The following is a 10,843-nucleotide window of genomic DNA, read 5'->3' as shown; positions in this document are numbered from 1 at the left end:
CCATTGTGACCCTTGAGACAAAATCTTCGTGTTCACACGATGAGGTTTTCAAGATGGCAATCTAAGTTTCACCTTTTGTCAATTAAGCTCAGAATTTTGAGCCCAAATGTCTCATGTTTTCCTCATTTAATCATGATTAGTTTCGGAAAAAAGAATCACAAGAAATAACTAAATATTGATATAAAAATATAAATTTCACAAATTGAGTGGATACAAGTGAGATTATCTCAACTCCATTACATGGAGTGAATTGAAAGGGAAATAGATCATGAAATAGAGACATAAAATTTCAGGGTAGAACATAGAGGATTTCCTCGAGTTTTGGTTTAGTGGACCAACGAGACGACTTTGTTACCTCTGTCGTCGGTGTTCTTGAAATCCCTCTTGATTCACTACTCATCCAAAATTTTGGGAGTGCTTCCACATTGATCCAAATTTTGATCCCTTGCAATAAGCTTGCCTCTTCCTTTTATAAGCCTTAGGGGCACTTCATGCGAATAAAAATAACGACTCTCTTTTTTAGCATGCACCTCACTTTTTCACCTTTGCACACACTCCTTTTCGTTGAGCTCTTAGTGCAAGAAAAATGATGGTATCCTCATCCATCTATTTGCATTTCTCTTCATCCATCCCACAATCGTGCACTTGATCTTCTATAGTCTATAAACATGACCGTTCTTGGAAAAAGCTCTTGCCAGTTGAGCTATGCCTCCTTCTTATCGTACCTTTACCCTATCCTTCAAACTTCTATATGTATCTTGTTTGACATGTTTCCTCATCTACAATGTCCACATCAGGAAAATGAAAAGTTAATCGTAAGCTTTGAGTGATGGTTCTAATCCCTAGCAACAACATCATATATATATGGTTTTCTATGCATTCTTTTCAGAAACCACTTTCTCACTTGAGTGTTATTCCTTGAGAACCAACCACCTTGAGGTCGTGTGTGGGAAGGGTCCATAGTCTACCCTTTGGTTAGTGGAGACGGGTGAGAGTGGGTATCAACCACTCTCGATAAATGAATTACGAGAGCAAACTCTCGTACTTAATAAATATTCAATACAAAATATAAATGATTACTTAACTACGTATATGAGCTTGACCACAATTCAAGCACTCACTCTACAAAGAGGGAAAATATGAGAAATCACGAACACAGTTAATTATGTATGAGGTTTGGGCGAAATACAATGATTTAGTTTCCGAGTACGTGCTATTCTTTTACATATATTTATTAACTATCGCTATTCTTCCCCGATTACACTGTTCTTTTTACATACATATGATTAGATTATTAACTATCGTTATTCTTCCCCGATTACACTGTTCTTTTTACATACATATGATTAGATTATTAACTATCGTTATTCTTCCCCGATTACACTGTTCTTTTTACATACAAATGATTAGATTATTAACTATCGCTATTCTTCCCCGATTACACAGTTCTTTTTACATACATACATATGATTATTAACAATCGCTATTCTTTTTCTTCTTCATTTATTTATTGATCTATTGATCTATTGATTTATTTACGAAATTATGCGATCGATTTTTACTGTGAGAGAGAAAATTGCATATGATTTGATGATGATGGGCAAGGCGGAGCAGAAAGGGTCGCGACTCTCGACGAAGGAAGGTTTCGCCATATCTCCTCCACAACAGAACACCACTTCCTCCTCTTCTGTCTTCTGTCTTCTGTCTTCTGTGCAGTGCAGACAGAAGGAAGAAGACAAAGAGGAAGAAGCAGAAGCAGAAGAAGGGAAGATTCCATCCATCCATCCATCCTTCCTTCCTTCCCCTTGGCCTCCTGTGCAGCTATGGCGTCCACCCCGCCACTCGTCTCTGACGCCGACGAAGACATCATCCAGGACCTGGTGACTCTTCAGCAAATGCCTGTCATGACCAAATTGCAGGTCCTGCTTCGCTCCATCTGCACCCGCCTCTCTCTGCAGGTCCGATTCCCTCCCCATTCCTCCTCCTCCTCTTGGTTTCTGTTGGAGCTCTCCTGTTCGTGCACTGTTTCTTTGTTTGGTTTTTGAGTTATAACGGTGGATCATGGCGAAAGCTTCTTTGGATCTTCTTATTCTTGCTCCTCTTGATTTCTTCTTGCTTTCTGAATTTATTTATTTTTCTTCCTGTTGGCGTATTCTTTTATTTGTCTTGTCTTGAATTCTATTGGCCATCTATGAACGTTTCTTCAATCCAGGGATCTAAACTCGACAAAGCCGAGGAACAAGGACGAATGGCTGCATTGCTTAAAGACGAGCTTGAAAACCTCAGGTTCTTTCCTTTCCTTCTTCTTCTGTCTTCTATGCTTCAATGGATGCCAAGCATGCACTATCAAAGGCGGATGAGTACGTTGAAAACATCAAGTTCTTTCTTTCTTTGTAATCCTTCTTTTTTGTGCTTCCATGTATGCTGAGCCCGCTCATGACTGGCGGTTGTGAAAAGCTAATATATTTGTTGTGATAGAAAGAGGAGATCACAAATTATAGAACATAAAGTTCATATTTTTTTTCTCTTTATTGCTGGCTTCATGAGACATCATCAGCACGTTTAATATTTGATTAGACCTTCCTACTTCTTTTTATGTCTTCTGTTCTCCAATGGCTGTCAAGGCTGCGTGGTTTATGTGAACCATGGATGTGTTATAAAATGAAAACCACAAATAACATACGAATGTATCTTTTTCCTCATCATGCTGGCTTTCATGGGACAACATTATCAATTGTGGTCTTTACTTGGTCTTCTTTTCTATCCTCTATGTATCGATGGATGCTGAAATTCGAATCAGAAGAAGCAATATCCCCTTGCAAATGCAGGTTCATAATTTCAACCATGTCATTGTGCTCTGTAGAACTCACTGTCACTATGTGGCTGTCTTTATATGGTTTTGTTTCTTAGTAACTTCATCTCATTTTGACCTTACAAGTCTTGAAATATATGGCTTTATAAAGGACCCTGGAATGGCGTTTCAAATTGGCCTTTCTAATGCTGTTTGGTTCTTCCATTAAGAAATATGTATGAACGTATTTCTGTAAGAAGAATGGAATGAGGCTCCAAGTTAGATTTACTAAGGCTGCTCGGTATTTCAACACTCAAAATTGATCCATTTCAGAAAACATACAAGATTAACAACCTTTTTATTATTATCTCGATATGATATTATTTGCGTAGACTGAATTTATATAAGAGATAATAGGGATCATAAGATATTTTGGCCATACAACGCATGAAGTTGGATGGGAAAGTTATTCCTCACCAGTATCTCTAGGTTGGTTCATCTATGACACCCATAGGGAGTTCCACCTATCTATACATGGTCAATCTTTATCGGAGAAATTACATGGAGCCCATTCTGATACAAAGAACACGCATGTTGGATCTGAATTGGAAGCTGATTGAAGAAAATAAGATAAACCGAGGATATTTGGGAAAAGATTACCATCATATTTGCAGGCGGTTATGATTGTCCAGAAGCAACCTAGAGCTACATTTTAATCAATATCAATCTGTGCATTCTTGGAATGCAACTATCTTGTCAAATTGTTCGGTTTATTCACATTTCAACACCTTTCTGTTATATGGAAAGAGAGATGGCTATGCCAATTAGACCTAGATCAGCAGCAAATGGTCAAGAGACCTAGAACACCAAACTGTATCTAAAGGAACAGTTGGGCTATGTAACAAGAAGATGGAATGGGTGTAGCCTCTCCTTCTCGACAATATATAAAAGTTGAGAAGGATCAGTATAAAGCGCAGCTTTTGTTATCTTAGAAGCATCTAATTTGCTCAAATGCTCTTAACTCAAGGGAAAGCCACATTGTCAGATATTATCCAATGCTTAACTCGTATTTGGTGCACCCATACAGCAAAGCTGCCGCATTAAAAGCAGAGAAGGAAGCTGAGCAAAATAAGTGGTCAAAACTGATCGAGGATAGATTGAAAGGGTAATGTTATAAGCCAAAATGGCATCACATAAAATATTATTGTTATCATAATTCACAGAGGGTGCAAATGGCATTCTGATGGATCATGGATAATACCTTCTAAAGCCATATTTTCATGATTTGGACATGTAGATTAGATGATATTGCAAAGAACTATGGCGATGTGATGGCAGGATTACAAGGTGTTGATCTTTCCATCCTTCAGTCACTACCAGCTCGTCTGTCTGCAATAGAGGAGAATACCCAAGGTTTCAATGAAGGGAAAAATCTATCCGAATCTAAGGATTCTAGTAGTCGACAGTCTAAAGTTCCAATGAATGAGAGAATGGAATCTTTACAAGCAAGTTTTGATGACCAAAATGAAAGGATGAGTAGACTGGAAGATCAGGTAGATTATCTTTTGTTTGAATGTGATGGTCTGCCTGTGAATTCAAGACTCCAAAACTGTTATATTTTATTGAATGAATAAGGAGGGTGGAAAACAACAAGCATTTAATGGCTGATTACATTCACAATATGTGCACAAATATATTTCAATGTGTTGAAATGGAGAAACGATCTGTTATCCTTTCTTAGTTTACAATACAAATGCAAACACAATGTTGGCTGAATCTGCAGATTAAGGAGTTGAAGTCGTCAGTGCAAGGTGCAGCCAAGGCTTATTCTTCTGATATCGAATCCCTTCAAAAGATCTGCAGGGTGAGTATTTGTTACTATCAACTTTTTAAGGGGATGGACAAGTGCATCAATGAGGCGATGCAAATCACAGTAGCATCATTAAACGATAGATGGAAGGAAAGGAAACAAGAACATAAAATCAGAATTCTTCCACAAAAATATTAGCGTTTATGTGCATATTGTAAGCTTTATTTGTATATAGAGGATATATACCGGCTAGAGAGATGCTTATGATGGAGATCTAATAGAGAAATAGCTTTTCTTGGCTGGGGGTTTTGGATCCTTCCCTTCAAACTTATCAATGACTACAAGGACAGAGATGTTCCACTTTAGACACATTTTGATGTGCCATGTCCTTCCCAGATTGATTGGTTGACAAACTTCAACATTCTAAATAAAAGATGTGCTTGAGCTAAAAATGGTCGAGCATTGATTGTAACTTGTCCTTGAACTACCTCACATTCCAGGAGGGTTCAGCAGAGCGTTAATGGAACCCTTCAAACATACTAGATAGATATCACGTGATTCATGGTAGCTTAAACACGCAACCAGTAGGTTATGTAGATAAATATCACATGATTATTCAGACTATCATTTTGGAAAAATGGTTTTATTTTCAATTTGGTAATCTGGTCTCTTCCTTTCAATTATTTATTAATGTGGCAGATAAAGCATCTGAATTTTTTTTACCCTGTAATGCAAGTTAAATGCAGGTTCTTTATAATGTTTGCAAACTTGTTAATAATGTTAAAGCAACATAAGATTTAACCTTGAAAGTCATATACAGTAATAAAAAGCAACATCACCATGTATATACAGTCAGAAAGAGAATGCTTTCTTCCTGTGTATATGAAGACACATAATTCCAATCTAACTTCCTGAAATAAGTACTGGTATGTTTAGTTGCTGATCTCAATTTTAAACATTATCAGAATTTGCGATCAGACATTGAGATGCAGCCAATCCTTGATGTAACACGGGGAAGTATCACAACCACAGTCTGCCCAGACATTATGGTCGCTGTGAACGAGATTCAGAACAGACTTCAACGAAAAGCAGATAGTGAGACTGTGGATCAACTTGTCCGGAGTACAACCCATGCCAAAGAGGTTTGAGATTTTGTAATTTTGATTTCAGGTTTTTAGTCAGAGAATTTTGGAAAGAAATGCATACTCTCAAGGTTGCATTTTGAATGCTTTATGATTTACTTTTGTTGTAATTGCTGTATATAATTGTGCATATAATTCACGCTTTTACATATGCAGGGTCTTGAAAAAATGAAAACTGCGTATGATGAACTTAGGAAGCAGATGCGGTCAATGAGGATGCCTCCGTCAAGGAGGACGTCTTCAGCAGACAGCAACATCCGAGATGGAGACTTAAAGTTTGACATCACAACAGAAGAAAAGGTTTGTCACTTTTTCTTTGATGGAACTAACCTTTCAGATTCTGTGAACCTACTAAAAAAAATCTTGATCATGCTTCTATTAGACTTTTGTCTTCAGGATAATGCTGCATTGAGTTTATAATTTGTAATTGTCAGAACAATTGATACTTTATCGTACAATATTATTTTCAAATGACACAGTTTGTAATTATTATGTTGCATACTAGAGTTCTTTTAATTTTGCTATTTGGCATTTATTCAACCACAAAGAGCAGTAGACTATGTTTTTTGAGAATGCTTGTTTCAAATAAACAATTTATGAAGCCCTACAGAATGTTTGGGGATGAAAATGGTTTAGGGTTTTAATTTATAGAAAAATCACTTTGAGCTCCTTTGTAGCTGAATTCACCGTTGAGGTGAGCTGATTTTGATGTGCATGGTTTATAACATTTTAGGTTAAACAATCAGGGAAAGTCTTTTAACGTGACCATGGATGTCTGTTTTTGAATTTCCGTTTCTTCACTCTTGTCCACAGGAATGCATATACTTACATTCCTTGCTTTCATTGAACAGCCTCCAAAGTCAGTTGATGACGATCATTTTGATGGGCGCCTAAAATATTTAGAAGAAGAAATTAGAAGTATGGTGAGTTTATCATGGTTTAAGACTATACATTCTGACTTAGTTTGAATAATCAGTCTTTCTTGATGAAAATTCTGACAATTTTTTAAAACTTTTTCCAGGCTTCTCAGTTAAGAAGTAAAGCTGATCGTAAATGTGTGGATGGACTACAAATACAGGTGTCTCTCCTGGGAGAGACACAACACGACATCTTATCACCGAGAATATTTTCTTCGGATGGAGTTTCTATAGAGACTGAAAAGGTCAACCAAGTGATTCCAAGTGTAGCAAATGATCAAGGATCTGAACAAGTACCAGCACAGAAAGAACAAACACCTGATACTGTATCGCCTACTGAATTTGCAAAAATAAAATCAAGCTATATCAGATTTCAAGTCACACTTCAGAAACTTCAGGTATGAAGGGTTACTCCCTTTTTGATAAATTTACATGTACATTACGCTGTTGGTTATAGTGTTTATTCTTGATTGCTATATTCCTGTTGCTAAAACTTCTTAAGAGCTTATACTAGAATATAGAGAGTTGCCCTAAGAATTTGCTACCAAATTGCACTCTGAAATTTGCAGAATTGCCGTTAAGAATTTTGTCAGGGTTTTGCTAGAACTTATTTCTCTAAATGTTTAGCAAAGTTAGATATTCTTATTCTTGCTCCATGGTTCTTTGTTTTGGATACCAATCAGGTGTAATGGCTCACAATGAAGGCAAACTTAAAGGATAGCCACTTCATTAGCTTCACTAATAGGCACAATTTGTGATTTGACTGCATGCTTGATGTTATTTTACTGCCATAGGTGATACAGTTGGTATCTTTTATTTAGGTTGGAAATTTATAAGAATACGTTTAGCTTCTACATAGGGCCAGTACCAGGAAGTTTGTTTGTAATTGAGACCTGTTAGGTGTAGTTGCTTATTTGACACTACGGTTGTGATGAAATAGGATATGATATCTACGAAAGCAGATCGAGATGAAGTGCTACAGGTACACGAGAGTATGAAACAGCAGGTAGTGCATGCTTTCTGTTTGGTTTTCCTTTGGCTTTAGCTTTAAGAATGTGAAAGTTGTGTCATTGTATGACATGATTTTTACATAACAAGTAACATATGAATAATAATCTGAAATGGTTCTACAATGTGCACAAATGAAAAGAATATCCATACTTAGCATATTACATGTATTTGCATACCAGAGCTTAGATGGTAGATGTGGTCAGTTGCCTGCAAGCTTTGACAATGAGGTATTCACTTATTTTCCAATATGCATGTACCTTAGCCATTTAGAAAGTTATTCAATTTACAAGTAAAAATTATTTTGACCTTCCAATATCTAAATCTTTGAGCAGAAGTACAAAAGTTTGATGCTGGAGCTTGATAATATCAACGATAAGATTGAAAAATTGGTAGAACTTTCACTACCTGATACAAATAGTTCTAATATTCTAAGGGAATCTATGCGTTCACCACAGTTTTTCTATTAGCATCATGGTTAAATAAGAGGGTTTGCAATAACAGCTTTATCAATTGGTGCAGGAAGAAAGAAGCGATCTGAATGTGCTGGTATCAAAAAGGCTAGAAAACTTTTCTCAGCCTGCTGCAACCATTCAGGAGACATCCCCAGGATTGGATGTAATGAAAGATGCTATTAATGAACATGCGAGCCGTATGATGGGGTATGCTGACACTCTTTTGCAAATGGAGGTCTGAAACTACCTTGCCTAACCTTCGTTATAGAATTCTTTTCATTATTTTCTTTCTTTTGAATTATTTTGTTACTTTGTAGGCTATGCTAGCTTCCAAGGCAGATGCAGCTGGTTTACAAGCTCTAAAAGCTTCAATCTTGGAGCTGAAGAAGAGGAATAAAGAGCTCCAAGCTGGGTTCCACCCTTCTTCGAGAGAGTCCTCTAAGGAGGTTTTGTGTTGGATTCAAACTCTTTGAGAAATTCATTTCTAATGAGAGCATCTTTCTAGCTATTTTATTTGCGGATGTAATCAATTCATAACCTTGCACACTGATGTTTTGCATAATTGTGGAAATTATTAACGTCCAAGTTTACTGACCTCTTGTGCTTAAAAAATCTTGTAATTATGGGAGAGAGGTTACTTAAAAGGAGTTTATCGCATTCATTCAGTTGCGTCAAAAGATTGGAGAGGGAACCCTATCACTATCATGCACAAATATTTACCAATAAGGATTTCTTCTATCCATAAGGGGTTATTCAAGATGTCTTAGGCTTGGTGGTAGATTGTTAGATATATATGTTCATACTTAACAGAGTTAGGCAAGGTTCTGTTTTTCCTAATAGCAAAGGACTGTTATTCAGGGTGGTTCACGTGATTCAGGGTGCCTCTGTTTTTCAGGGCGATGCTGTTTTCCATAGTGCAGCTCACTTACAGGGTGAAGGAGTGGTCCGTGCTTGGTCAGAAGATGAGAAGTTCAACAAGCATGAGATGATGTTGAACAAGGTGATTCTGCTTTGAAGTTATGTTGGAAATCATTTTACACACAAATAGGATGTCTGCATAAAATTGTCTTTTAGCAAAAAATTCATATAGCTGCTTATATGGTAATATAAATCCCTGCAGCTCATTAAAGATATGGAGCTACTTGGAGCAGGCATCCTGACATTATCAGGACATGACAAGGCCCGGTTGCATGAGAAGCAGACAGAAACAATGGAAGTGAAAGATCATTGTACTGGAGGCTCAGCTGAATCTAGTAGTGGGGATGGTATTGTGCACGTTGAGATAAATGACAGTGTGACAGTTATACAGCCAAGTGTGGGGCCCATAGAAAACCATCCCATTTCTGGATCTGAGGGTGAGAGACATGGTGATGATTATGGTGCACTCTCAGAGCTTCAGGTATGAAGCTAAAACGTGAATAAGATAAGCCGTACTTAATAAAATAGTCTCTATTTCTCAGAACTTGGATTATCATTATCCTTAAAAATAACGGTTTGCTTTTCGGCAGGGAGCCTTGCATGAGAATCTGATTAAACCTAAAGGGGATGCTGAAGTTGTGAATAAGCTAGCGGAAGACATTGTACCTCTCTCTGTGAAAATGAATGAGCTTGATGTTACAATTCGCTGTTTGAAAGATAATACAGCTGAGAAAGATGAGCTCCAAGTAGGACTGCTAACAATCATGTGTCAATAGGTTGTCGATGCTGTGCTTATGAATGGATGCTCATGTGAGCTATGAATTTAAACAGAAAATGAAGAGCTACATGAAGAAACGACTTGACTTTGCAGAAACTGCAATGCTCAGCGGCAGAGGGCTTCCTGGGTTCAAGTGCATGTATGCATATAGATAGATTGATAGAGATAGATAGATAGATATATTCAACTTTTCTTTTTAATTGATTAATTGATTGCTATATGTCTAGGTCTTGTGCACATCGGCTTGAGAAGCTCAACCCAAACAGAGCAAATTTCTTGCCTACAAATTGTATGCGGCGGCAGGTTCTTCCGATGCATGCGGCAGAACGATTGTATCATGTAATGATATGCCAATCAATACACTCTTACTAATTCATTAAACACACTCATATTTCAACTATGCATGCTTTTGTTTTCATGGAGCCTAATGTATTATGGGGTTCTTTTGAAATGCAGAAGGAAGGGGATCATGACAGTCCCAGAAATGGTAGCCCAACTTGGGAGAACCAGAACAAAACCATTAATGAGGCGCAAGCACAGATAATTCCACTTGGAAAATCCAAGCCAATGAAGAAGAAGTAAATTGTTTTTATGGAAACCAGTTAGAGCTATCCAATACAATTTTGTTCCCTAAATGCTTTGACTCCCCCAAGAATTCCCTTTCTGTCTCAAGACAGGGAAATGGCTAATCAATAAGGCAAACCCTTTGGGCGGTGACATTAGGTGTAGTTAACGTCTGTACTGAATATCCATGTAATGATTTCAAGTTGGAATATCCGAAGAACTTATGTTTTCCTTGTTTGAAATATCCATGTGTAAATGATTTCAATCAGATAATGATTTGTACATTTGTCTCCCTTTTATCTTCTTTATCGTGGAATTTTGTCTATTTTCCTTGTTTCACCTGGTAACAAATAATCTAATACACTGCAAAATAATGACCTAGTTCACGTTAGGCTATATGACGAATACAAAGAAGATGGCTTAATCTTTTTAGCTTATTCGGAAAGTTGGGAAACCAACT

General features: G+C 37.1%; 1 protein-coding gene across 2 annotated transcripts; it reads left to right on the top strand.

Moving 5' to 3' along the window:
- The first annotated feature begins 1,706 nt into the window (after positions 1-1,706).
- LOC147856135 (uncharacterized) lies at positions 1,707-10,667 on the top strand. 2 transcript variants are annotated; one of them, XM_087329457.1, is made up of 20 exons: positions 1,707-1,958; positions 2,213-2,286; positions 3,879-3,956; positions 4,089-4,344; positions 4,575-4,655; positions 5,567-5,743; positions 5,900-6,043; positions 6,595-6,666; positions 6,765-7,058; positions 7,601-7,642; positions 7,851-7,898; positions 8,004-8,060; positions 8,191-8,358; positions 8,441-8,569; positions 9,019-9,123; positions 9,244-9,522; positions 9,632-9,787; positions 9,873-9,958; positions 10,047-10,158; positions 10,276-10,667. In XM_087329457.1, the coding sequence occupies exons 1-20, from the start codon at positions 1,824-1,826 to the stop codon at positions 10,399-10,401; spliced, it is 2,619 nt and encodes an 872-aa protein (XP_087185583.1). In that variant the 5' UTR covers positions 1,707-1,823; the 3' UTR covers positions 10,402-10,667. The 2 variants fall into 2 exon arrangements, with proteins under 2 accessions (XP_087185583.1, XP_087185582.1); XM_087329456.1 differs by having other exon boundaries at positions 1,710-1,958; positions 7,601-7,666.
- Positions 10,668-10,843: the final 176 nt, after the last annotated feature.

Source organism: Azolla caroliniana, unplaced genomic scaffold (assembly GCF_043228905.1).
Source record: "Azolla caroliniana isolate FFs.n. ecotype wild unplaced genomic scaffold, voAzoCaro1.0.p SCAF_13, whole genome shotgun sequence".
Taxonomy (NCBI): Eukaryota; Viridiplantae; Streptophyta; class Polypodiopsida; order Salviniales; family Salviniaceae; genus Azolla; species Azolla caroliniana.
Note: the sequence above shows the minus strand (reverse complement) of the source record. Positions and strands in the feature narration are given on the sequence as shown.

What these genes read in the sequence shown, in the direction of transcription:
- LOC147856135 (XM_087329456.1), top strand. Translation starts at nt 1,824, where the DNA reads ATGGCGTCCACCCCGCCACTCGTCTCTGACGCCGACGAAGACATCATC. An exon ending in GTACAACCCATGCCAAAGAG is followed by an intron (nt 5,744 to 5,899) that starts GTTTGAGATTTT and finishes TTACATATGCAG; the next exon opens with GGTCTTGAAAAAATGAAAAC. An exon ending in ACACTCTTTTGCAAATGGAG is followed by an intron (nt 8,359 to 8,440) that starts GTCTGAAACTAC and finishes GTTACTTTGTAG; the next exon opens with GCTATGCTAGCTTCCAAGGC.